The sequence below is a fragment of the Acartia tonsa genome, chromosome 10 (genome assembly GCF_053477335.1).
Source record: "Acartia tonsa isolate MP-2025a chromosome 10, ASM5347733v1, whole genome shotgun sequence".
Taxonomy (NCBI): domain Eukaryota; kingdom Metazoa; phylum Arthropoda; class Copepoda; order Calanoida; family Acartiidae; genus Acartia; species Acartia tonsa.
The window spans coordinates 47,241,333-47,267,838 of record NC_137269.1 but is presented as its reverse complement, the minus strand read 5'-3'; the positions used below and the strand labels follow the sequence as shown (position 1 = coordinate 47,267,838).

The window sequence follows — 26,506 nt, the reverse complement described above, 5'->3', positions numbered from 1 at the left end:
AATAAAAGAGATAGGATTCTTGTTGGGTTGTTCAATATTTTCCTAAGTATTCTTTTGGTTTCATCTCTTCTATAATTAGGGCCCGCCAAAACGTCCGTCGGTAATGTAGCATAATTCGTTTTTATAAACATGATAGAATTGTCCCATTGATTTCAAACTAGTCTATAATCGTTACCAGAAAGCCTGTACATCCATTTAATGCGTGTTGATTTTTTATTACAAATTTTTTACTTGAAATGTTAATACTATCCATTTAAATTTTTGGGAAAATGATTCCCAGGACAACAAGGTACAATGTTATAAGCGAAGTATCTCTTTAGTTAAGTCTTGAGAATGTAAGTATGTCCCTAAACAGTATCCTGCATCTTATCTTTTTTTCATCAAATTACTTACAATTTTGTTTGTACTTATACATTAATTTTCTGCTATTCAGTTCTGACATTCATCAAGTCTTTATGTTCGTTTGTCCCAACGTTTCTATTGATTTTGTTTAATTAAAATGTAACCTTAGAAAGCATAGTTTCATCCATATAGCCTGATTCAGTTCTTGTGGAATAATCTAATCTGGTTATAGTACTGGTATCAAACTGACCTGGCCTAGATAATTAGTCAGGTTACTTTCATCTTTACTAGCGGATTCGCCCCTAACCTCGATGTCCCCCACCTATATTATTGTTCTTAAACAAAAGAGATATTTTCAACCAAAAAAAATTATTTGTAAAATTACTCTTAGGCAAAATTCAACCCAGTTTTATTGCAGGATACACAATTTTAAAAATTCACAATTCGTAAAAAAAAACAAGATTTTAAACTCCAAACGGACGGACAGAATCATTCTACTTTATAGATCAACCCACTACTGTGGTTTAAAACGTAGCTTCGCTACACAAATATTCAACTGTGTAAAAATAATATAATCCTATTGTAGTAACCGCTGAGTTAATATGGTTCTCCTTTACAATGTAGCTTCTCGTAGGTTCTGAGAAGGCTTATAACTATTTTGGGGGATGGTAACACAACCCTACCAAGAGAAATCGCCATAGAAAAAAAATACCGCCTCCTCCCCCCCCCCCCCACCAAAAAAAAAATCTTTTCGAATCTAAAGTAAAAACATTAGTTGCTAAATTTAATCCCATTCCCCTCAAGTGCCTCTAAAGACCTCCAGGGGTGTAGCCGCTAATGTAAAAATAATGTAACATTACCTGAAACTAGTATCCAAAGTACTCATACTCATGGTGAAGTTTTGATCCATTCGATTTTTATTTATTGATTCTTCTAATCTCAATCTTTCCTAAAATATAATTGTTTCAAGAAAAGATTTAGGGTAGGAAGAATGGGGACAATGGCCTGTTTAATAAACTAGTCCCCAAAGTACTTTCATAACGTTGTCTTGTTCGTTGGCCTAAAATCTTTGGGAATTTTTTATGAATTTTGATTCGTTGGTTCTTTAAGTTGAGTGTCAAAACGTTTCAACCGCTAATTACAATGTACAGAAGGGCTAATTTTGTATAAATATCATCTTTAGGAATGTACATCATTTTATAGGCTATTGTCTAATCCCTTTGATCTGTGTATTAAAGGTCATTCCGTTGAGCATATAAGAATCGTCACATCGATTCAATACTTTACTTGATGATTCTTGTAACAATAATGTATAATTTGTTGATTCATAAGTTAAGTGTTCAAACTACTAATTTTAATCTGAAGAAGGGGTAATTTTGTGTTCCATTAATTGCGTCACTCCATTAAGCATATAACATAAGAATTGTCACATCGATTCAATACTTAATGATTCTTGAAAAAATAATGTATTTTTGCCTTTTCTCGCTAAATTACACAAATTTGAATCATTAAAGACAAACTTCTTATTTTCTAATAAAGTTGACCTGTTATATGCTCTTGACACTTTTTTATTTTTTTTTATTTTAATATCAAAAACATGTCCCAACTCTATTAACAGTGTCAGGTGAAAATATAGGAAAAAAAAGGTTTGTCTCAAATGTTTATTGTCTAATTTGGCCAGAAAAGGCGAAAAACAATTTAATTTATTTTCACATTTTGAAAAGTCCATCAATAGTTATAGTGACTGGCGGACATACAAACATAACATAGTTAAAAAGTAGATACTCTACATTTAAAGGCGTTATCCTCCTAGAAGTTTTTTTTTTCATTTTTAAAATTTTTTATATATCCCCTTAGGACCCCCCCCCCTCATCCTGACAAAGAACGACAATTAGGTTAGGTTAGGTTATAGACTAGAGGGCCGAGCGCCCGCAACTGGGCAGGCTAAGAAGCCGATCGCTGCGGCTAGGCAGGCTAGGGGGCCAGAGTAATAGCTCTGTCTGGGGAGGGGGGATATGAAAAAGGTTAAAAAATTTTTTTTAAATCATAAGAGGATAATACCAATTTAACTTTCTACCTTTAAAGCCTTTAGCTTCCATCTGTATCTGAACACAATGAAGACAATCCCAAGAATAAGAACAAATACCAGAGCTACTATACCAATAACTAGAGATGTAAAGCTATCACCTAAAATATATTATCCAATTATATAAAGTAGTAAGGTTTTTTTAAAGCTTAAGATTTCCATTAATAATAAACCAATGAGTTTTTCATTTAAGGGAAGCTTCAGCAAGGTTCTGGGATGGTTTTAGGCTTATTTTAAAAAGTATGTCTTTGGATGATTTTAGTCTCTTTTGCTGGTCTCTAACTCATAAAAATACAGAGTCCTAAGATGCTAGATCCTAGATGCAGCGCTAGTTATTTATGAAAATTTAATCCTGAATAAAAATATCACTTTACATGTAAGGTTACACCTTTAAAATACATTTTTTTAAATCAGTAAATATACGTCCAATTGTAAAGACGATTAGTGGAAATAATAAAAAATATTCCTCTAAAAATTTAAAATTATTTAAAATATTAATACTTTTACCTTCCGTAGGAGGTACTGGTGTATTCGGAACCTCTGTTGAAATAATGAGCCCACTGGTGGCTGGCGCTTCCGTTGTTACAGCACCAAAAGTTGTCGCCGTCACCTGTTCGGATAAATCCGAGGCTAATGTGTCATTCAGTCCAATCTAAATTGTAATCTGTATAAGGTATAACCAAAAAGCGAAATAAATCTAAAATAATACTTGGTGGGCATTAACATTAGTAAAAGTTTTGTAAGTGAGGGCTTTCGGTCCACTGGGGATAACAAAACTGGAATTAATTTTATGATTTTTCATTTAATATCCGCGGAAATCTGTCTGTAACACGATGCGTTAAATAACTATTTTTCAAAGGGTAAAATCTTACCTTATTAATAGTTTGTACTTGAAAATAGTAAGTTTGTCCTGGTTCCAAATCATCAAAAGCATAACAGATCTTCACTGAGCTAAAACATATTTTTTTAGTAGAATCAAATGGGTATTTTTCATTATTAGTGCCAAATGAAAAGATATTCTTTAAAGGGTATCTAACGAATTTTGCTGCTTAGTAGTTTAGTGAATCCTTAAAAAGTTTAAGTGGATCAAGTTTTATTTCAGGTGGTTAAATGCAAAATAAAAATATTTGTCTATGCCAATATTAGAGTAAAACACTAGAGGGAGAAAGGGTTAAATAACTGTATCTTCCCATTGCAACCGTCTTGTGCAACCTTCCTATTGGGTCATTGAAAATCAACCAATGGTGTCGCTTATATTAACACAGCTAAGTAGCATAAAATAATTTAGAAGCAGACGAAAGAGGTCTTTGATAAATGAAGGGAGGTATAAATAATACAGTAAATAACTGTCAAAAACCTAAATTACCGTATTAGCCAGGGTTGTCGAATCGGGCGGGCGGTTTTGGGCTGCCCTTTTTCGGGTCCTTTTGGGCAGATTTGGGAAACCCCCCGTTTGGTGGATGAGAAAAAGGAGGAGGGGGTGAAAAAAGAGGGGGGCCGGGGGGCAGGCCTATGATTTGGATATTATTAAAAAAAAAACCAAAAAACCTGGTTTTATCAAAAAAACGGTTTAAACCAAAAAAAAACCTGGTTTGTTCTTTTTTCCAACAGACAGACAAACAGACAGACAAACAGATAGACAAACAGACAGACAGACAGACAATCAGACAGACAAACAGACAGACAAATAGACAGACAAACAGACAGACAAACAGACAGACAAACAGACAGACAAACAGACAGACAAACAGACAGACAAACAGACAGACAAACAGACAGGCAAACAAACAGACAGACAAACAGACAGACAAACAGACAGACAAACAGACATACAATCAGACAGGCAAACAGACAGACAAACAGACAGACAAACAGACAGACAAACAGACAGACAAACATACAAACAAACAGACAGACAATCATATAGACAAACAGACAGATAGACAAACAGACAGATAGACAAACAGACAGACAGACAGACAAACAGACAGACAGACACACGGACAGACAAACAGACAGTCAAACAGACAGACAAACAAGACAGAAAAACAGACAAACAGAAGACAAACAAGACAGAAAAACAGACAAACAGAAGACAGAAAAACAGACAAACAAATAGACAGAAAACAGTCAACCCTTTACCTGTTAGATTTGAGCCTCCAATCCCCGCATGCAGATTCGTGACTTGACTCAACACTGTTGGTATATTTGAGTATCAAATTTATTATATCCAATTTTCAACGAATACAAAAATGTGCAATCAGAAAAGCCCTTAAGCAGTGTTCTGGAGCCGGAGCCGGGAGCCGGGAGCAGCAACATTTTTGGTGGAGCCGGAGCCGGATCCGGAGCCGTATTTTTCGTTAAAAACGGCTCCGGCTCCGGACTAGCTAAAAATGATTTTTTAAAGTAATATTATGATTTGGCAACGGTCTATTTCCATATAATAAACTGAAAAACTATTGTTACTTAACAAATAGACACACATCCTTCTACTTTTATATAGCTTTAATCAAATAAAAGCAAAATATTTTATATTATTTATTTTATTTTATCAAATTAAATAATGAAAAAAAATTGATATATTAATTTTAAGGTAGGAGCCGGAGCCGGAGCTGGAGCCGGAGCCGTATTTCCAAATACGGCTCCGCGGAGCCGGAGCCGCATCAAAATTATACGGCTCCGGCACCCTGCCCTTAAGAGTAAACTTTTATCCCAAATAACCTATTGATATAGTCTCACATCAATACCTAGCCTAATAATCACAGATTACGCAAAAGTGGCGAAAGATCCTCCCCCCCCCTTAATAATCTATTTATATCAAATATATTCCTGTATCTTTCTGTGTAAACCACTTTATTATCTTGGCTCTGCACACCTCGCTTCACCTCATAATGATCTATTTCTCCTTTAATTAGATAAAAATATATCATTTATAAAAAAAACAAATTAAAAAATTAGGAGAAAATTAGACTAATTTCCTACATTTTTTTCAAAAACAACGTATTTTTATGTTTATTTTAGGTTAGTGTGGTGTGGGTTAAGAAATAGTAAGAAGAACTCTATAAGGGCTTAAGATTCACAGATTGAGTGCCAAACGCATTGAAAAGTATTTCTTAAAGTTTAACAGCTATTCTATAAGCAATTTGAGTCTGCCTCCTGTCGGTCTAAACGCCTATTTTAGTCCCCAAAGTTCTCTTATACGTTTGCTTATCAAATGGATTGGTTGGTTCTTTAAATTGAGTATCCAAACGTTTCAAACACTAATTGTAATCTACAAAGGGGTAATTTAATTTTATATATCATCATTGGGGATGTACAGTACACCAATTTATCGGCTATTGTCTTATCCCTTTAGGTCCCTGGATTGAATGACACTACCTGTTCTAGGATACGCAGGATACCAGGATAAATGGATAGAAGAATTTGAAACTGTTTGAGCTGTCACATTTTCTGGTACTCCTGGCTTTGATGCAAGTGTTTTTCCCTGAAAAAAGAAATTTTCAATGGGAAGAAATATATTAGGGTCCTGCATAGTCCCTATCGTTTCAACGACTCTTAAGGGGCGTTTCGTCGTACTTTTACAGTAGCTTGGGGGCTTGGATTCGACCCCCGCCCTCATTTTTCCTTCAGTTTCAAAAAGAAAAAAAATATGGGAGGGAGAGGAGTTTTTTTGTGGGGGTTGTAGGTACCCTCCCCAAAAATGGCAATAAACCTTCCCAGGACTTATGAGAAGCTTTACTGTAAAGGAGAACCAAATCGGTTCAGCGGTTAGCGAGATCTTCGCCACAGACCAAAAAAGCCTACTACTTTATATAACAGGATAATAATAGGATTACCTGGATTACAAGTTTTTTATTTGACATCTCAGACACATGTAGGTTCTTTGTATAAACCCTAAAATATATTTTAGAATCTAGTGCAGTTCACGGTAAAATGTTCTTGGGATCGATTATCACGAAAAATCTTTAAAGGTTGCTTGCTAACTTACATGTTATACCTGTACATAAAAGTCTATAAATAATCTGAAATAGCCAAGATGAAAGAGAAAGCTTAACTGAAGAAAACACGCATGAAATAAGTATTTTTCGCGCATTTGTGTGTGCTGCGAGAAAATTATACATTGAGTAATGGCTATTCGTTATTTACGTTAAGCCGTTAGGCCTCTAGTAGCCTTTAAAGTTCATAGATTTTTGGAGATTATCGATACCAGAAATATTTACCACGAACTGCACTAGATCCAAATCTTAAAATGTGATATTTAAACAATTAAGACACATTTTAAATCCAAATCTTTCAATGAATCATTTTTATTTATAGATATTTGATTAAAATCAAATTTCTTTTGCCTGTTAAAATATCTAATGGTAAAAATTCCATTAATTATTGGGACACAATTACATTTTAACAATGCCATCAAAGTAGCTTGATGTCTGTCCGTCCGTCTGTCTGTCCGTCTCGGTAACCACTTAACCGGTTGGATTCTACCCTTCAGGGAATATAGCTACTGGTTAAGCGGTGGTTTTAAGCTATTTTCTTTGGTGATTGTACAACCCCCTCCCCCACCAAAAAAGTTAAAGTACCTCCTCTAATTTCTTTTTTGTAAAAAAGTAAGATTGGAGGGACGGGGGAGGCAATGGGGGCGAAACTCCCCAGAAAAAATTACCCCCTTCCCTCTCCCATGTTTATTTTACGAATTTCGGAATTTTCAATTTACACATTCAAGCGTTACAAAAGTACAGTTTTAATTCTTTACGTACATTTGTGACTGTATTCTAAAAATGCTTTATATATACCTAACAATATGCAAAAAAAAATCATTTCTTATTGTAACAGGAACTCTACTACCAGGTTTGAAGCTGATAGGGTGATTCTAACATGACTTACGGACGTATCAACCAAGGATATAGAAAAGCTTGGCTCTAAATATTAAAAAATATAATTACCAAAGCTCGTATGTAGTATAGGATAGCAACTCAAAAGCTGTATACGACAAAGCCTAAAATAATAAGTGTTAAAAATGAATGCTGAATTGATTAATGGCTTATTTTCTTCGTTTTTTAATGCAATTAATAGAACATCAAAAAAATATTTAAGAAAAATGCGCTAAAACCATTTTTAGATGTTGACACCTAAGTTTTGAATTTTACATTTTACTGTACTTTTTAAACAAAAACTGTAATATTTTTTTTAATGTTCTATTAATTGCATTAAAAAACGAAGAAAATAAGCCATTAATCATTAAATTCTGATAACTATAAGTGGGGTAAAATTGCTTTCAAAAAAGTTCTCATAAAAAAAAAACACACTGTATAACTTAGGGTACCAATGTAATTTGCAATCAAATGTCCCAGGGATCTAAAGGGATAAGACGATAAATGGCCGATAAATTGATGTTCATCGCCAATGATGATACACAGAATTATCCCATCTGTAGATTACTTCAAGTGGTTAAAGGATCTAAAGGGATAAGAGTATGGCTGATAAATTGTTGTGTTTCTCCAATGATGATGCACAAAATTACTCTTTATGTAAGTTACAATTAGTGGTTGAAGCGTTTCAACACTCAGCTTAATGAACCAACCAATTAGATTTAAATAAAAGTCACCAAAGTTGTTAAGCCAACGAATCGGAAAACGTTGTTATAAAACTGTGGGAACTGGTGTAATAAACAGCCTATTGTTCCCTTTCTTCCTGGTAAATTATAGTTACTGGACATGTGACCTAATTTTATACAAGGTACAAAAATGTATTTAGATTATATTTTGAGTGGATATTATGACAGGGGGAAAAGTGTCGTCAATTTAGCTTGCTAACACGAGACTCGTATATTGGTCACTTCGTTCACCCAGTAGGAGGGGAGGATATTATGTTATGGGGGTGGAAAGGGGAATCGTTATTTTATGTTTTACTTTTTTTCTATTTAAATGAGATTATTTAAAATAAGGGGGTAATTTTTCGCGTATTTTCCACAAAGTTGTGTTTTACCATTTAGTCAAATGTGCTTGTTAAGTCGAACTCTTCTTAATTATGGACCATTTCAAAATATATATATTTGGTTATAATTAAGAACAGTTTGACTTAATGAGCGCATTTGAGTAAATGATAAAACACAAATTTACGGAAAATACGCAAATAAAATGACCACCTTTGGGCAAGCCTATCTTTTTTTAGACTGACAAAATAACAAATTTTGATTTTTTTCACTTCCTTTACCCCTGAAAAGTAAACTAGGTGTATTTTAATTGTTCTTAATCTTTAGATAAAAACTGATTAAAAGTATTTAATTCTATTCTTCTTTTTTTATCCAACTGATACTTTCAAGATTATAATATAAATAGGAATTGTATAGAAATACAATGGATATATTATTACTTGGATCTTACACCAGATTTTCATGTTCTCTAATAAAGTAAAACTTGCTGTGGGCTAGAATAAAGATTCCATCCTTCCACCTCTTTTACCCCATCCCCTCCCCTCATAATGGATGAACGTACTGACCAATAAACGAGTTCAATGTTAGCAAGCTAAATTGACGACAATTTTTCCCTGTCATAATATCCACATATATTATTCATCCATTAGAAATAGATACATAGATATACTAGTATCTCTGGTAGGTATAGTATCTAGATACAACTAAGGTACCAAATACAAAAATAAAGCATGCATATGTAAGAATGATGAGGGGCGAATGTGTCACTTATGGTAACCAGACCTAAACCAAAACACAAAGGAACTCAACCAAAAAGAGTTAGAGTACAGAAATTTGGCTTAAATGAGTTGCAATGTTGAAATAATTTGAGACAAACTTACTTAAAACTTTCACCAGCTTTTACTTTAGAATTCCACAATGTAGCTCAATGTTGCCATGCCGAGTGCTGTAACTCTTTTTTTTATTTGAGTTTCTTTATGTTTTATGTTTGGTTACAAAAATTGGGGTCCTAGGACAAATGCAGATGGTGACAAAGGTCGTAGCGGACATTTATTCTAACCTATTTTAAATGCCTAACCTTTAAGAGGGGCTTATTATATTCATATCTAGACCTAACCTTACCTGTATAACTTAATATTTTGACAATCCAGCGTTTGTCAACTCCGACGGTTGTCACTCCTGCGTTTGTCATGGAACAAAAAAATGGCACATCCGCCCCCCCCCCCCCTCCCATTATGTTTTTACCTGTACACTTTCATTTCTAATGACCTGACCATTTACCCCCCTGGCCCAGGGATCAACTCCCCGTAGCTCAACATAGTAGCCATCCAGTTTTCCTAAATAAATAGTTAATAAAAAAATTTGGGTATAGTCCCTTTCGTGGCCTATTAAGGGGCGTTTCTTCGTATTTTTACACTAGCTTTTCTCCTATTTCTAGCCCCTACGGGGGTGTCTGTCTTCTGTCTGTGTGTAGTGATGAATCTCGCTCTAACCGCTGAACCGACATGGTTCTCCTTTACAGTAAGGCTTCTCATAGGTCATGGGAAGGTTTATAAGTATTTTTGGGGAGGGTATTACCATCCTTCCAAGAGAAATCATTCGTAGGAAAGTGGGGAATTACCCCCCCCTCTTTATTTCAAGTAACACTAGTGACCTCTAGGGGCAAAGCCGCTTAATGTACAAAGTCAGTAAAGCTTCACAAAACTACCAGGATGGTTTTAGGTAGGGTTGGGCCGGATATCCGGTGTGGCCGGATATCCGGCCATTTTCAATATCCGGCCGGATACCGGATATTGAAACTATCCGGCCGGATATTCGGCTCTATAATTTTTTATACTTTACACTAGGGTTGGGCCGGATATCCGGCCATTTTCAATATCCGGCCGGATACCGGATATTGAAACTATCCGGCCGGATATCCGGCAATATAATCTTTTATATTTTACAACAAAAATCTCTGTTTTTTTTTAATTAAAGCTAGAAGAACAATTTTTTCTGAATATGTTTATGTTTATGTAAATTTTATATTAGAAATCTCAAAACATAAATTTTGGCGGTGGCAGCAGTACTTGGCAGCTGCCAGCCGCAAACCGACGGTTGGCAGGTAAACGGCAACAGATTTTATGAAATTGTCATAGATATGTCATGAAGATAAAAAAGCCTAAGTTTAAAATTTGAAATCTTCAAGTAAAAATTTGCGGTCACGGGAACCGTTTAAAGATATCTGGAGACCTGGAGGTTCAGGACATGCAGGATTATACCTGGAACCTGAAATCGACTTGAACACCTATATTACATATGAGGATGTACGACTATAGGATATTTTAGTATTAGATAACATGAAATGCTTTGTTTAAGTAAAAAAATATTTTTACTTTTTACCTAAATGACCTTACCAGATTTGCTGGTATCCTGTGCCCTCCAGGAAGGAGGTATTAAAAAAATTTCAACTCTCAGTTATGTGTCATACCCATATTTCGAAAGTCACTCAGTTATAGCCCTCTACCTTTTATACACAGAAAATGGGATAGAAAAAAATTAGAGGGGGGGGGGGGGAGGCATTCAACGCCACCTCCCCGCCAATCCTCCAACCGTTAGAGATTGATATTACAGATTGAGAGTAGTAATAGTTAATTAGATTTTTTTACTAAGCTTTTTTTTGACTGTAGCAAAGGATCTTGCTAACTGCTGAACTGATATGGTTCTCCTTTAGAGTAAAGCTTCTTATTTCCCAGGGTGGTTTTAGGCTGTTTAATTTTTATAAAAAAGTCGTTGTAAGGTTTTAAGTTATTTTTCTGCACTTTCATGTCCCTTCTAATATATATCCCTAGATACTAGGGACGCAGACGCTAGTATAATATAAAACACCAGTTTATGAAGAATTTTTTTTTGCTGGAATAGTCCCTTTCGTGGCAACGCCCCTTAAGGAGCAATTATTCGTATTTTCACAGTAGCGTATCTCCTATTTCTAGCCCCTCGCGGGGGACTCTAACCTTGCGGGGCCAATTGCCTTACCCTGCGGGGAAATCACCTTACCAAATATAACCTAACCTAACCTAAAATAACCTATTAAAAGCAATTTAAAAAATAAAACGAATCGCCCCTTAAGGTGCGTTGCCACGAAAGGGACTATATCCTTTTTTGATACTTTAATATGTAGTAATTTGGCCGGTTATCCAGCCGGATATCCGGTAATTTGGCCGGATAACCGGATATTTGCACCAAAAATCTCTGCTTTTTAAAATTTTAAATGGCTATAATTTTCTTATTATTGAAGCTAGAAGAACATTTTTTTCTGAACAAGTTTAACTTTATGTAAATTTATATAAGATTTCTGAAGAAATTTTTTTTGGCTACTTTAGTATCTGGTAATTTGGCCGGTTATCCGGCCGGATATCCGGTAATTTGGCCGGATAACCGGATATTTGCCGGATATCCGGCGTTAGCTGGATATCCGGTCGGTTACCGGATATCCGGCGTTTGAAATCAGCCGGATATCCGGTATCCGGCCAAAAAAGTATCCGGCCCAACCCTAGTTTTAGGCCAATTTATTTCTAACTTAATTAAGTCTTTGGATTGCTATGGCTTTATTTTTTAAAATCTCCTCCCTCCCCCCTTCATCCTTAAAATGGGACCCCTAGATACTAGATCGCATAATCCGTGGCTCAGTGGTAACACACTGAACTACGGTGGTGAGAGTTCTAGTTCAATTCTCCGTGTGTTGACTCGAATTTCTCATTCGCAATAATAATCACGCAACTTCCCCTGGTTGTGTTAGAAGGGGATTATTGGGTAAGTTTGGATGCTCAATAGTCACGTACATAATATCAGTACTACCCTTATCCCAAGCTCCTTTGAGGAGAGCTTTATTCATTACGGTGACTTAAATTAGGACACCTGCCATACTCGGCGAGGGTGAGGTAATAATGAGTAGCTCTCATGAGACAGCGGGTCAAGTCATAATGTGCTTGAACGTGGAGCTTGATAGTGGCTAGACAAAAGTTTCTCAGCCTACTCCATGACTACTTAGGCCCAAACCCTAAGAAACTATGGCTAATCAATCAATCAATCAAGAACGCAAAATATATCTTTTTAAAAAGCGTAAATGTAAAAAAGTTATAAATTAAGAAAATTGTATATGTTTAATTATGTGAGCATTACAGACCGACCGACAGGCACATTTAAGTAGATTGGCAACTATAAAATTCTTACCATTTTGATTTGTACATTGTTCAGGTTCTGGTTCTTTCCATTGAAATATAATTATATGCTCTTTCTTCACTAGGCGACTCTAGAAATATTATCAACAGGTAGTTATTTATGGCATCGTATTATAGACAGCTTTCTACGGATATAAAAATAAAAAATAGGATTAAATCCAATTTTGTTATTCCCGAAGGGCCGAAAGGATGCACAAACAAAACTGGTGTCAATTTTATGATTTTTATTTTAATATTCGTGAAAAATTATCTATAATACGATGCTTTAAATGATCTTTGATATGGCTGAGAACCAGTTGTAATCCATCGGATTTTAATCGGTTTGAAAGCAATACTGGAATAGTTATTTCTCGCATCGTATTATAAACGGCTTTCCGCAGATATAGAATGTACAATTATGAGATTAAAACTTGTTTTTTTAGCCCCGAGGTGACGAAGTCACCGGCTAAAAAAACTAGTTTTAATCTTATGGTTGTACATTTCTATATTCGTAGAAAGCTGGATATAATACGATGCTAGACATAGTTTTTTCGTATGGATGAGAACCGGTTCCTATCCACCGGATTCGAATGAATATGAGAAAGTTAATTCTGCAATTTAGATGTTAAGATTCATTTAAAGTTTAAGAAAATATAAAAAAAAAACTTGAGAGAAAGATGTTTCAATAGGCAAAAAAACTATTTGGGAGTTAATTTGACATCAAAGTTATTTTTTTAATAAATGGTTCTTTTACATTTCATTACATATTATACCATATAATTTTAATTTAACGTCATTCTTAAACAACTTAGCTAGATATAATGAATATAGTTTATAAAAATGACAATTAGCTTGGTTTAATCCTTATAATAAAGTAAAAGGATATGTTTTTGTCTGTCTATTTGTTTGTACCGAAGGATCTCGCTAACCGCTGAACCGACCGGGTTCTCCTTAACAGGGTAGCTTCACATAGGTCCCGGGAAGGTTTACAATCATTTTGGGGGAGGGTACAACCAAGCTCCCAGAGAAATCATAAAAAAAATAGAATTTTTTTACGTAAAGACTTGAACGCAACATAGAAATGTTATTATTTAAAAAAAAACATTTAAATGGCCACTAGAGGCCTCTAGGGGCGTAGCTGCTAGTTTAAATTAATAAGATATAAAATAAAATCCTTACCGCTTCATAACTAGAAGGTTTTGTATTTGGTTTTGAACTATCTGTCAAAAATTCAGTCTAAAATTAAACAAATTAAAATTTTAAAATTAAAAGATTTTTGGTTCTATTTATAACAAAAACTCTATTATTATATAATAAAAAAATGTTTTAACTAAACAAGCGATGTTTTTTTTATGAAATCTTAGGTATTTGAGTAAGTAAATTATTTTAAATTTTTTTTTCATCTATAGGTATAGAATTTTGTTTTAGCTTCTGACAAATCTTTAATTTTGTTATTGTTCGTAATAGAAATATGTTTCACGCACCTGATAAGTAGCTAGAATAGTTTTTCCATAAAGTTTTCCATTGTCAATTGCTTCTATACTTATATTATACTTAGAATAAGGATACAAATCTTCAAGGTCATAACTGAAATAAAAAAAATAATATTATGCTAAAAAATTAAGGGTAGCTTGTTATAGGTCTTGTTCAGATATTTTACCCTTTCAAAATATTTTTTTTCAACTTAACAAATCCCTCTTTTGAGGCTATGTTCTTAGTCTTCATGAAATATAAAGCAGAACAGCTGGTCTGATTGAAAGTTTTAGGCTATATTCTTATTCATTACTCCCAGGGAGGGAGGAGACATTAGGCTGTTTCTTATTAGTCCCCGAAGTATTATAATAACGCTTTCTTGTTTGTTAGCTTAACAACCTTGAAGACTTTTATTGAATTTTGATTGGTTGGCTTATTCATTTAAGTTTCCAAACGTTTCGAACACTAATTGTAATCTACAGAAGGGAAATTTTGGGTATAGTCCTTTCCATGACATCGCTCCATATGGGGCGATGATTTTCTATAGCTCCTTCAAGGAGCTATAGCATAGCCTCTTATCATATGGAGCGATGTGATAGCCCCTTTTAAGGAGCGTTCATATCGCCTCTTATGATAAGAGGCTATGCTATAGCTCCTTCATGGCCTCTTAATAGCTCCTTTGAAGGGGCGTTAATATCGCCTCTTATGATAAGAGGCTATACTATAGCCCCATGATGGCTCCTTCATAGCCTCTCCATCGCCCCTCCATAGTCCTTTACCTCCAGTGCCCCTTCATCGCTCCTTCATCGCCCCTACATCGCTCCTTCATCTCTCCTTCTTGAAATTTATATTAAATTGTACTTTGATGGCCCCTACATCGCCCCTACATCGCCCCTACATCGCTCCTTCATCTCTAATTCTTGAATTTTATATTACATTGTACTTTGATGGCCCCTACATCGCTCCTCCATCGCCCCTACATCGCTCATACATCGCCCCTACATCGCTCCTTCATCTCTCCTTCTTGAAATTTATATTACATTGTACTTTGATGGCCCCTACATCGCTCCTCCATCGCCCCTTCATCGCTCCTCCATCGCCCCTACATCGCTCCTTCATCTCTCCTTCTTGAAATTTATATTACATTGTACTTTGATGGCCCCTACATCGCTCCTCCATGGCCCCTTCATCGCTCCTACATCGCCCCTACATCGCTCCTTCATCTCTCCTTCTTGAAATTTATATTACATTGTACTTTGATGGCCCCTACATCGCTCCTCCATCGCCCCTTCATCGCTCCTACATCGCCCCTACATCGCTCCTTCATCTCTCCTTCTTGATATTTATATTACATTGTACTTTGATGGCCCCTACATCGCTCCTCCATCGCCCCTACATCGCTCCTCCATGGCCCCTACATCGCTCCTTCATCTCTCCTTCTTGAAATTTATATTACATTGTACTTACTTTGATGGCCCTTACATCGCTCCTCCATCGCCCCTGCATCGCTCCTCCATCGCCCCTACATCGCTCCTCCATCGCCCCTATATCGCTCCTCCATGGGCCCTACATCGCTCCTCCATCCCCTTACATCGCTCCTTCATCTCTCCTTCTTGATATTTATATTACATTGTACTTTGATGGCCCCTACATCGCTCCTCCATCGCCCCTACATCGCTCCTCCATGGCCCCTACATTGCTCCTTCATCTCTCCTTCTTGAAATTTATATTACATTGTACTTACTTTGATGGCCCTTACATCGCTCCTCCATCGCCCCTTCATCGCTCCTCCATCGCCCCTACATCGCTCCTCCATCGCCCCTACATCGCTCCTCCATGGCCCCTACATCGCTCCTCCATCCCCTTACATCGCTCCTCCATCGCCCCTACATCGCTCCTATATCGCTCCTACATCGCCCCTACATCGCTCCTTCATCTCTCCTTCTTGAAATTTATATTACATTGTACTTACTTTGATGGCCCCTACATCGCTCCTCCATCGCCCCTACATCGCTCCTCCATCGCCCCTACATCGCTCCTCCATTGCCCCTACATCGCTCCTCCATTGCCCCTACATCGCTCCTCCATCGCCCCTATATCGCTCCTACATCGCCCCTACATCGCTCCTTCATCTCTCCTTCTTGAAATTTATATTACATTGTACTTACTTTGATGGCCCCTACATCGCTCCTCCATCGCCCCTATATCGCTCCTACATCGCCCCTACATCGCTCCTTCATCTCTCCTTCTTGAAATTTATATTACATTGTACTTACTTTGATGGCCCCTACATCGCTCCTCCATCGCCCCTACATCGCTCCTCCATCGCCCCTACATCGCTCCTCCATCGCCCCTACATCGCTCCTCCATCGCCCCTATATCGCTCCTACATCGCCCCTACATCGCTCCTTCATCTCTCCTTCTTGAAATTTATATTACATTGTACTTACTTTGATGGCCCCTACATCGCTCCTCCATCGCTCCTTCATCTCTCCTTCTTGAAATTTATATTACATTGTACTTACTTTGATGGCCCCTACATCGCTCCTCCATCGCCCCTACATCGCTCCTACATCGCTCCTTCATCTCTCCTTCTTGAAATTTATATTACATTGTACTTTGATGGCCCCTACATCGCTCCTCCATCGCTCCTTCATCTCTCCTTCTTGAAATTTATATTACATTGTACATACTTTGATGGCCCCTACATCGCTCCTCCATCGCCCCTACATCGCTCCTTCATCTCTCCTTCTTGAAATTTATATTACATTGTACTTTGATGGCCCCTACATCGCTCCTCCATCGCCCCTTCATCGCTCCTTCATCGCCCCTACATTTTTCCTTCATCTCTCCTTCTTGAAATTTATATTACATTGTACTTTGATGGCCCCTACATCGCTCCTTCATCGCCCCTAAATCTCTCCTTCTTGAAATTTATATTACATTGTACTTACTTTGCTGGCCCATACATCGCTCCTTTTCCAAATTTATATTACATTCTACTTTGATGGCTCCTACATCGATCCTTTTCCAAATTTATATTACTTTGTACTTTGATGGCCCCTACATCGCTCCTTCTCCAAATTAGTATTACATTGCACTTTGATGGCCCCTACTTCGCCCCTTCATCGCCACTCCATTGCTCCTTCTCCAAATTTATATTACATTGCAACTTGATATCCCCTACATCACTCCTCCATCGCCCCTACATCCCTCCTTCCTTAAATTTGCAATACATTGCAATACATAGATGGTAACTAAGAAGAAAACAAAATAAAAACTTAATATATTTTTAATATATTTATATGGTCCCTACAACGCCCCTTCTACAAATAAAACATCATTTTACCTTATCTGAAAAAAAATATAAAAAAAACAAAATAAAAAACTCAATATATTTTTTTAATATATTTATTAAGTAATCTATTCAAATGAGTAATCTAACATTGCAATTTAAAATAGAGGTCATAGATACAAGGAGAAGCTGCTATAATACAAGGTAGAATGTCAGTCTGTCTATCCATCTATCCATCTATTCATCTATTCATCTATTCATCTATTCATCTATTCATCTATCCATCTATCCATCTATCCATCTATCCATCTATCCATCTATCCATCTATCCTTCTATCCATTTGTCTGTCTATCCATCTATCTATCTGTCTGTCTGTCTGTCTGTCTGTCTATCTGTCTGTCTGTCTATCCATCTATCCATCTATCCATCTATCCTTCTATCCATCTGTCTGTCTATCCATCTATCTATCTGTCTGTCTGTCTGTCTGTCTGTCTATCTGTCTGTCTGTCTATCCATCTATCCATCTATTCATCTATCCATCTATCCGTCTATCCGTCTATCCATCTATCCATCTATCCATCTGTCTGTCTATCCATCTATCAATCTATCAATCTATCAATCTATCAATCTATCTATCTATCTATTTATCTATTTATCTATCTATCTATCTATATATCTATCTATATATCTATCTATCTATATATCTATCTATCTATCTATCTATCGCTGATCGATGGAGGAGCGATGTAGGGGCCATCAAAGTAAGTACAATGTAATATAAATTTCAAGAAGGAGAGATGAAGGAGCGATGTAGGGGCGATGTAGGAGCGATGAAGGGGCGATGGAGGAGCGATGTAGGGGCCATCAAAGTACAATGTAATATAAATTTCAAGAAGGAGAGATGAAGGAGCGATGTAGGGGCGATGTAGGGGCGATGTAGGAGCGATGTAGGGGCGATGGAGGAGCGATGGAGGAGCGATGTAGGGGCCATCAAAGTAAGTACAATGTAATATAAATTATAAGAAGGAGAGATGAAGGAGCGATGTAGGGGCGATGTAGGAGCGATGAAGGGGCGATGTAGGAGCGATGAAGGGGCGATGGAGGAGCAATGAAGGGGTGATGGAGGAGCGATGTAGGGGATGTAGGGGCCATAAAAGTACAATGTAATATAAATTTGGAGAAGGAGCGATGAAGGGGCGATGGAGGAGCGATGTAGGAGCGATGTAGGGGCGATGGAGGAGCGATGTAGGGGTCATCAAAGTACAATGTAATATAAATTTCAAGAAGGAGAGATGAAGGAGCGATGTAGGGGCGATGGAGGAGCGATGAAGGGGCGATGGAGGAGCGATGTAGGGGCCATCAAAGTACAATGTAATATAAATTTCAAGAAGGAGAGATGAAGGAGCGATGTAGGGGCGATGTAGGAGCGATGAAGGGGCGATGGAGGAGCGATGTAGGGGCCATCAAAGTACAATGTAATATAAATTTCAAGAAGGAGAGATGAAGGAGCGATGTAGGGGCGATGTAGGAGCGATGTAGGGGCGATGGAGGAGCGATGTAGGGGTCATCAAAGTACAATGTAATATAAATTTCAAGAAGGAGAGATGAAGGAGCGATGTAGGGGCGATGTAGGAGCGATGAAGGGGCGATGGAGGAGCGATGTAGGGGCGATGTAGGAGCGATGAAGGGGCGATGGAGGAGCGATGTAGGGGCGATGTAGGAGCGATGAAGGGGCGATGGAGGAGCGATGTAGGGGCCATCAAAGTAAGTACAATGTAATATAAATTTCAAGAAGGAGAGATGAAGGAGCGATGTAGGGGCGATGTAGGAGCGATATAGGGGCGATGGAGGAGCGATGTAGGGGCGATGGAGGAGCGATGTAGGGGCGATGGAGGAGCGATGTAGGGGCGATGGAGGAGCGATGTAGGTGCCATCAAAGTAAGTACAATGTAATATAAATTTCAAGAAGGAGAGATGAAGGAGCGATGTAGGGGCGATGTAGGAGCGATATAGGGGCGATGGAGGAGCGATGTAGGGGCCATCAAAGTAAGTACAATGTAATATAAATTTCAAGAAGGAGAGATGAAGGAGCGATGTAGGGGCGATGTAGGAGCGATGTAGGGGCGATGGAGGAGCGATGTAGGGGTCATCAAAGTACAATGTAATATAAATTTCAAGAAGGAGAGATGAAGGAGCGATGTAGGGGCGATGTAGGAGCGATGAAGGGGCGATGGAGGAGCGATGTAGGGGCCATCAAAGTACAATGTAATATAAATTTCAAGAAGGAGAGATGAAGGAGCGATGTAGGAGCGATGAAGGGGCGATGAAGGAGCGATGTACGGGGCGATGGAGGAGCGATGTAGGGGCGATGGAGGAGCGATGAAGGGGCGATGGAGGAGCGATGTAGGGGCCATCAAAGTACAATGTAATGTAAATTTCAAGAAGGAGAGATGAAGGAGCGATGTAGGGGCGATGGAGGAGCGATGAAGGGGCGATGGAGGAGCGATGTAGGGGCCATCAAAGTACAATGTAATGTAAATTTCAAGAAGGAGAGATGAAGGAGCGATGTAGGAGCGATGAAGGGGCGATGGAGGAGCGATGGAGGAGCGATGTAGGGGCCATCAAAGTACCATGTAATAAAAATTTCAAGAAGGAGAGATGAAGGAGCGATGTAGGAGCGATGAAGGGGCGATGGAGGAGCGATGTAGGGGCCATCAAAGTACAATGTAGTATAAATTTCAAGATGGAGAGATGAAGGAGCGATGTAGGAGCGATGAAGGGGCGATGGAGGAGCGATGTAGGAGCGATGTAGGGGCCATCAAAGTAAGTACAATGTAATATAAATTTCAAGAAGGAGAGATGAAGGAGCGATGTAGGGGCCATCAAGGAACTCAGATATATATATAAAATCGTGAAGGGGCCATGAAGAGGCGATATTTTATTAAATAGCCCCTTGGGATAAGAGGACATATCATTACCTCTTTAGAAGGAGCGATTATGGAGCGATAAAGGATCATTTAATCGCCTCTTAGGGCAAGGGGCTATCAAATCGCTCCTTTCAAGGAGTCATAACATCGCCTCTTGTTATAAGGGGCTATTAAATCGCTCCTTTCAAGGAGCCAATACATCGCCCCTTGTCATAAGAGGCGATCAATTAAAATCATCGCCCCATATGGAGCGATGTCATGGAAAGGACTATACCCGAAATTTTTGTGTATCATCAATTGTGGTTACATAAATTTTTCGGCCATTGTCTTATCCCTTTAGATCCCTGCATTACTCCCCTTCCAAAAACAACTAGAATCTAGTCCTAATATAAAGGAAGAGGAATGATTTTGTTTTACCTACCTTACACTTTGTTTGTCAAGTTTTATTTCTTTAATTGGATCTTCAGGTTTAAAAGTGGAAACACTGAAAATAAATAAATCTACAAATAAAAGTAACAGGATGTTTATATGCTAGAGTGAAAATTTATCAAAGAGGGGGGGGGGGGGGGTAATGCAACCATCTCATTGTAATCAGTGAGCAAATGACACTTAGAATTCGAATTTTGATCTGAACTTTTGCATGAGTAATCCTTGGTAGGTCTATTTTCCCAAAATCGAACAAAAAGTTGGAAAACAGCTACCGTCTAGAACCGTTTTATAGCGTTTTGGAGTGGTAAGAATATTATGTGGAGTTAGGTTTCGTGACTAATTTGTAATATAGATATCCAAAAAAATGGCAAAACGGCTGAGCCGCCAGCCGTTCGCCGTTACTTTTCCAACTTTTTTGTTCGATTTAGGGAAAATAGACCTACCAAGGATTACTCATGCAAAATTTCAGATGGAAGTTCGAATTCTAAGTGCCATTTGCTCACTGATTACGAGATGGTTGCATTACCCCCCCCCCCCTTATTTATCATTTGTTTTAGTAGTGAAGCTACTCTATAAATGATTGATTCAGTCCGTCATTCCGTATATCTGTCTTGCAAAATTATTTCTCTATTGTTTGTGTATCGCTTTGAATTTATTGTTGTGGTTATCTTCAATGTTAATCCTTCGATTCTCAATTGGGTCATTAAATCAACCAATAGTGTTTGGTATTGAGGGAGGTAGTATCTTTACTATAGATCTGTTATTAAAGTTTCAAAACCCTACTTAAAAAAAACATAACCAGCATACAATTTCCACATCCAACATATCTTTGACCAATATTTTGATTAGTAGTTACATAAAAGTTAAGAAAGAAAAGTTGAAAAAACCCACGGATTATGGAACAAAGGCCTGGGGTTAGGGCACGTTCTGGTTTACCTTAATGTAGAGGGTGACTCATCATAGCAAGCCTGCCACCCTAAATGGTTGTATCGTACGATATATTCATCCACTCTCCTTAACAAACAAAAATACATAATAAAAAATATTATTAAAACTAAAGCTCTAAATTGTTGTTTTGCCAAGAAAACCTAAAATTCCAGGGGGGTTGGGAGGGTTGACGTCCTTGGGGAAGGTTATATTATCTTACATATCTTGATTCCCCGCACAAAATAGAAAAAAATGCCCAATGCCTATATGAATACCAGGGGCTGTTATTCAGCCAATTAATTTAATTTGAAATTACCAAAAAAGAAATATTTTGTTGGTGTAAAACTTATTTTTGATGTAACTGAAGGGAAGTTGGTAAGAAGGGGGGAAATAAGGGAAGAGGGTTGTGGGGAAATTTTCACTTAGAATAGCATTCCCTAGTCCCTGATGAACAATAAATCGGTCTTGTGATTTGCAAGATTTATTGATATTGACACACAGACAAAATTCCTACCTATCTTATTATAAAACAAGTTACTTTTAGCTTATTTTAACTAAAATAAACCTTCATTTTTATTCAATATGCATTATTTAAAGCGAAGCCTTTCCTCGTTATTCGTGCTGTACGTTTGTTCAACCTTAACTGATACTTAGTAAGGAAAATTTAGACATGTTACAATAATGGATATATCATATACATGGATATATTGACAGGGGAAAAGGAGGGAGGCGGTTGTGACACTTTTTAAAACCAAAACTAAAAGTCAAAGGAACTTAACTAAAAAAAGAGTTTCAGCACTGAAATTTGGTATGGCAGTTGCTTTAAAGAGGTACAATGTGGAACTGTAAAGAAACAGCGGCGGGACCGCCACTATCGACATTTTTTTTTGGCAGGAAACGGCGGAAGCGGCGGTTTCACCAACTTTTCTTCACAGTTCCACATTGTGCCTCTTTAAAGCTAATGTCATTCCAAATTTCAGTGTTGTAACTCTTTTTTTAAAGTTGAAATCCTGAAGTTTGGGTTTTAAAAAGTGTCACAACCGCCCCCTCCCTTTGTCGTCAATTTAGCTTGCTAATATGGACCTCATTCATTGGTCAGTTCGTTCATCCAGTAGGAGGGGAGGGCATGAGATAAAGGTGGTGGATGAGCCGCGAGCATCATTTTATCATAGTGAATGAATATCTTGTGCAACATCCAAGTAATACTATATTATGTTATATAAGTATTAAGTATGTTATAACCGTCTTGGCAAATTTTTAACCTGTTTACAGATTCCAGTTACAATAAGTATAAATCTTCAAGGCAACTTAAAAATATCATCAGATTGACTTGATTTTTAGAACAAAAGCTTAACATTTTTTATTATTACATCTAACTATTTAAGCAAGACAATATTGTGTTTTCTTGTGTAAACTAGATAAGCTTCGCTTACATGGATGTCGTCACCCTAGTACATTTTTAAAATATATAATAAGATAAAACACTTTTTGTTTCATATTGTACAAAAATATCTCCAAATAACTTAAAAACCAAATTCATTTCTTGTAAAAATAAATATTACAAATATAGAATTGATTTAATTAAAATAAGTAGGTATAAATATGTAAGTTTTAATTAGCATAAAATCTTAATGAATAGTTCACTATGTAAAAATAAGGGAGGAAAGTTTTTTTTACTCATATGATATCAATTTTTATCTTCAAAACCAAACATGATATTATCTTGGAAATATTTCACACTTTTTTAAAATCAGTTTTCAATTGATACTAATATAATAATACAATAAAATTCGAGAAAAACTACACATTTTAAAATAATCATTGGGGGGCTCTAACCCTGCGAGGCAATCACCTAAAATAACCTATCAAAAGCGATTTTAAAATACGACGAATCGCCTTTTAAGGGGCGTTGCCACGAAAGGGCCTATACCCAAAATTTTAAATGCCCAAATTGGATGCAAATTATTTATTTAAAAGCCATATAAACAACCAATATTGTTATGAATTAGAAAAATAAGTTTAACTTAATTATATAGAAATATTTGCCCTTTTAGTTACTATATATACTAAATCGTCCCTTATTACACGATTAAAAATTAATATATAGTTCAAACAGTATAATAAAAAATAAATGAAGACCAAAAAGACTTACATTGAAATACTATTTTTTACTTAGATTTATCACGGCCACATGAGCGGGTTACACCGCTATTTGTTTAATATGGCGTGAAGTGGTCTATGGACTAAAACATTATTTCGCCACCGAGAGGTAAGATTAACAAGACTAAAAGATATTAAGCTTCCTAACTTAGTAGCATTATTGTTGATAAAGAATTTTAGTTTAAACTTTAATTCTAAATGTAAGATCATAGTCATCATTTTTGCTGGTTATTTGTGTGTTTACCTGATACAGGAATCAGGAAGGCTCCAGGAAATACTGAATTTTGTACTGCTCACAGTTTTCACAACCTATGTAAAAACAAATCCTCTAAATTTCTTCACAGACATATCAGGAAGAACATGAGAAAATACGTTCTGTCCCTTACTTACCATGGAGGGAGGGGACATTGGGCTATTTATTTCACTAGTAACAAAAGTCTTATGATTGCGATTTCTTATTTGTTGGCTTAACAACATTGGGGACTTTTATTGAATTTTTATTTGTTGGTATAAATTTAGTTGAATGTTCAAACGTTTCAAACACTAACTGTAATCTTCAGAAGGAGTTATTTTGTGTATCATCAAAGGGAGGGGGGCGTAATGACAAATAAACTTAAACAGTCAGCAAAGTGGTCTAATTATTGAGCTAGATTCTTGAAACTTGGTACATAAGCCTAGTCCTTAAGGTACTAATTTCTAAAGCAAATTTTTATATAATTTGGTTAGGTTAGGTAGGTAAGAAAAACCCTGCAAAAAATGGGGTTTTTAGGCCTTTTTTGGTCTAAATGGCAGAAAAATCCAAATTTTCATATTTTTGGGTTAGGTTAGGTAAGAATTAGGTAAGAAAAACTCTGCGAAAATGGGGTTTTTAGGCCTTTTTTGGCCTAAATGGCAGAAAAATCCAAATTTTCATATTTTTGGGTTAGGTTAGGTAAGAAAAACCTTACGAAAATGGGGTTTTAAAGCCTTTTTTGGTCAATTTCAATGGGATGCAATAATCTAACGCCCAATGGAAGATATCAGGTTACGTAATATCAAACAGACAACCAACCCTTTGATTGCACGACCTTTGTCTGTGCATGGTAATAAGTTGCGCCTGTTTGTGGGCCAAAGCATTACCCCATACTCTAACTATTTATGTCGCACACCTGACATAGCATCTAATTATAAACTCTTTATTAATGATATTAAGATTTTAACCTATCACCTCCCCGACGACGAGCGGATGCGCTACGTGTTGAGCCACGGTCGCGGGTTAAACGTAGCTTACTTTACCTGGGTAAATGAGCATGCTGACTGAGTAAATGGAAGATACAATAACAAAACAAGGGTCCTGTAACAACTTTTCATTCCTAAAACAATATGGCTCAGCATCACATTGCGCATTTTAGTAATGCTTGATTAGAAAATATAATAATGTTGAGTTTTAAACGTACTTTTGAGAGTTATGAATACAAAAAAAGATATAAATGTTATGTAAGCTGTTAATTGAAGCCCTTTTATACAAAAAAAAAGAAGGTTCTTACCGAAGTTTTGTCATTTAAGTCTCTGATTTATAATTCTTTTTCAATATATACAGTAATAATTAAGTTTTATATAGATAGGTCAACTGAGCATTTTTGTATCTAATAAAAAAAGAAATAAAATTATAAAAGTATATCAACAAATATGAATTTAAAAAAACAAACAATATTGACAACATCCATAAATAGAAATCCATTGCAAGATTTAAATTGAACAAGGATGACAACATCCATAAAAATGAAGCTCTAAAATCAATCGGTAGAACAAACGACTATAAACTCTTGTAGAGTGTCAAAACTTAGCTAATAATTAAGCAGAATATTGATATAGAAGTCTGTACAAAATTGCAATTTTTTTCAAGGATTTGATTTTAGAGAGATGCTTCGCTTGAAATATTATACCTTTCTGTCCTAAGAATCATCTTATCGAAAAATCAGATGAAAAAGATATTTATTTCATACTAAAAATAGCTGATCAACATATCTTAAATAGACAAATGTACTCTCTTGTAACGATTATGTTATATACGTCTTCTCAAACGTACTCATTTGTTACAGGATTCATATTTAAAGATTATTAAAATCAATAGGTCAATTCTAACACATGCCTTTAAGTTAGCGAAAAGAGCTAACCGCTACGTATTGACGGACAAAAAATATATATATTGATATTAAAAAAAAGCTTCACTTTAAAATTAAAATATCTTTACTTTTTACAAAATCATAAAACAAAATAGAACGATGTCTGTCTGTCCTTCCATCTGTCTATCCGTCTGTCCCTTAAGATCTCTGTAACCACTGAACCGATCGGATTCTACTCTTCAGGGTATATACATTGGTCCTGTGGTGGTTTTAAGCTATTTTCCTGGGGGTGGTACACAACCAATCCCCCCCCCAAAAAAAATCCCCACCCATTTTTTAAAAAAGAATTTGCTTAAGATTTCCCTAGTCCTTTTACGAATTTCGCCTTAATTTTTTTTAATCACCTCTTGGGGCAAAGCCCCTAGAGGCTTGTGGCGAAGCCGCTAGTATTCTATATAGGACCTTAAAGTGAAGCTTCCCAAGTATTATGGAGAACCCAATAGTTCCATTGGTTAGCGATATCTTATTGGACAAACAAATAATTATCACTTTTTAATATCATTTAGGCTTTATAACTTGTAAAATAGCTATAGAAAGCTTGAAATCACTATATTATCACATTATCATGTA

General features: G+C 36.6%; 1 protein-coding gene across 3 annotated transcripts in view; it reads right to left on the bottom strand.

Moving 5' to 3' along the window:
* Positions 1 to 25,450, bottom strand: part of LOC145330194 (uncharacterized) — a 43,831-nt gene extending 18,381 nt beyond the window's left edge. For all 3 annotated transcript variants that reach the window (XR_013883300.1, XM_080174793.1, XM_080174794.1), the window contains exons 1-19: positions 25,298 to 25,450; positions 25,047 to 25,123; positions 24,016 to 24,080; positions 21,621 to 21,698; positions 20,677 to 20,739; positions 14,044 to 14,146; positions 13,739 to 13,795; positions 12,573 to 12,651; positions 9,606 to 9,697; positions 7,372 to 7,424; positions 6,265 to 6,322; positions 5,807 to 5,912; positions 5,262 to 5,333; positions 4,571 to 4,628; positions 3,301 to 3,379; positions 2,936 to 3,080; positions 2,420 to 2,529; positions 1,203 to 1,291; positions 507 to 597 (exon numbers count right to left, since the gene is read on the bottom strand). Coding sequence is in view for 2 of the 3 variants with exons in the window: in XM_080174793.1 (XP_080030919.1) it covers positions 507 to 597; positions 1,203 to 1,291; positions 2,420 to 2,529; positions 2,936 to 3,080; positions 3,301 to 3,379; positions 4,571 to 4,628; positions 5,262 to 5,333; positions 5,807 to 5,912; positions 6,265 to 6,322; positions 7,372 to 7,424; positions 9,606 to 9,697; positions 12,573 to 12,651; positions 13,739 to 13,795; positions 14,044 to 14,146; positions 20,677 to 20,739; positions 21,621 to 21,698; positions 24,016 to 24,080; positions 25,047 to 25,121 (1,473 nt within the window). In the remaining variant the exon portion in view is untranslated. The remainder of the gene's footprint in view (positions 1 to 506; positions 598 to 1,202; positions 1,292 to 2,419; positions 2,530 to 2,935; positions 3,081 to 3,300; positions 3,380 to 4,570; positions 4,629 to 5,261; positions 5,334 to 5,806; positions 5,913 to 6,264; positions 6,323 to 7,371; positions 7,425 to 9,605; positions 9,698 to 12,572; positions 12,652 to 13,738; positions 13,796 to 14,043; positions 14,147 to 20,676; positions 20,740 to 21,620; positions 21,699 to 24,015; positions 24,081 to 25,046; positions 25,124 to 25,297) is intronic.
* Between the last annotated feature and the right edge of the window lie 1,056 nt (positions 25,451 to 26,506).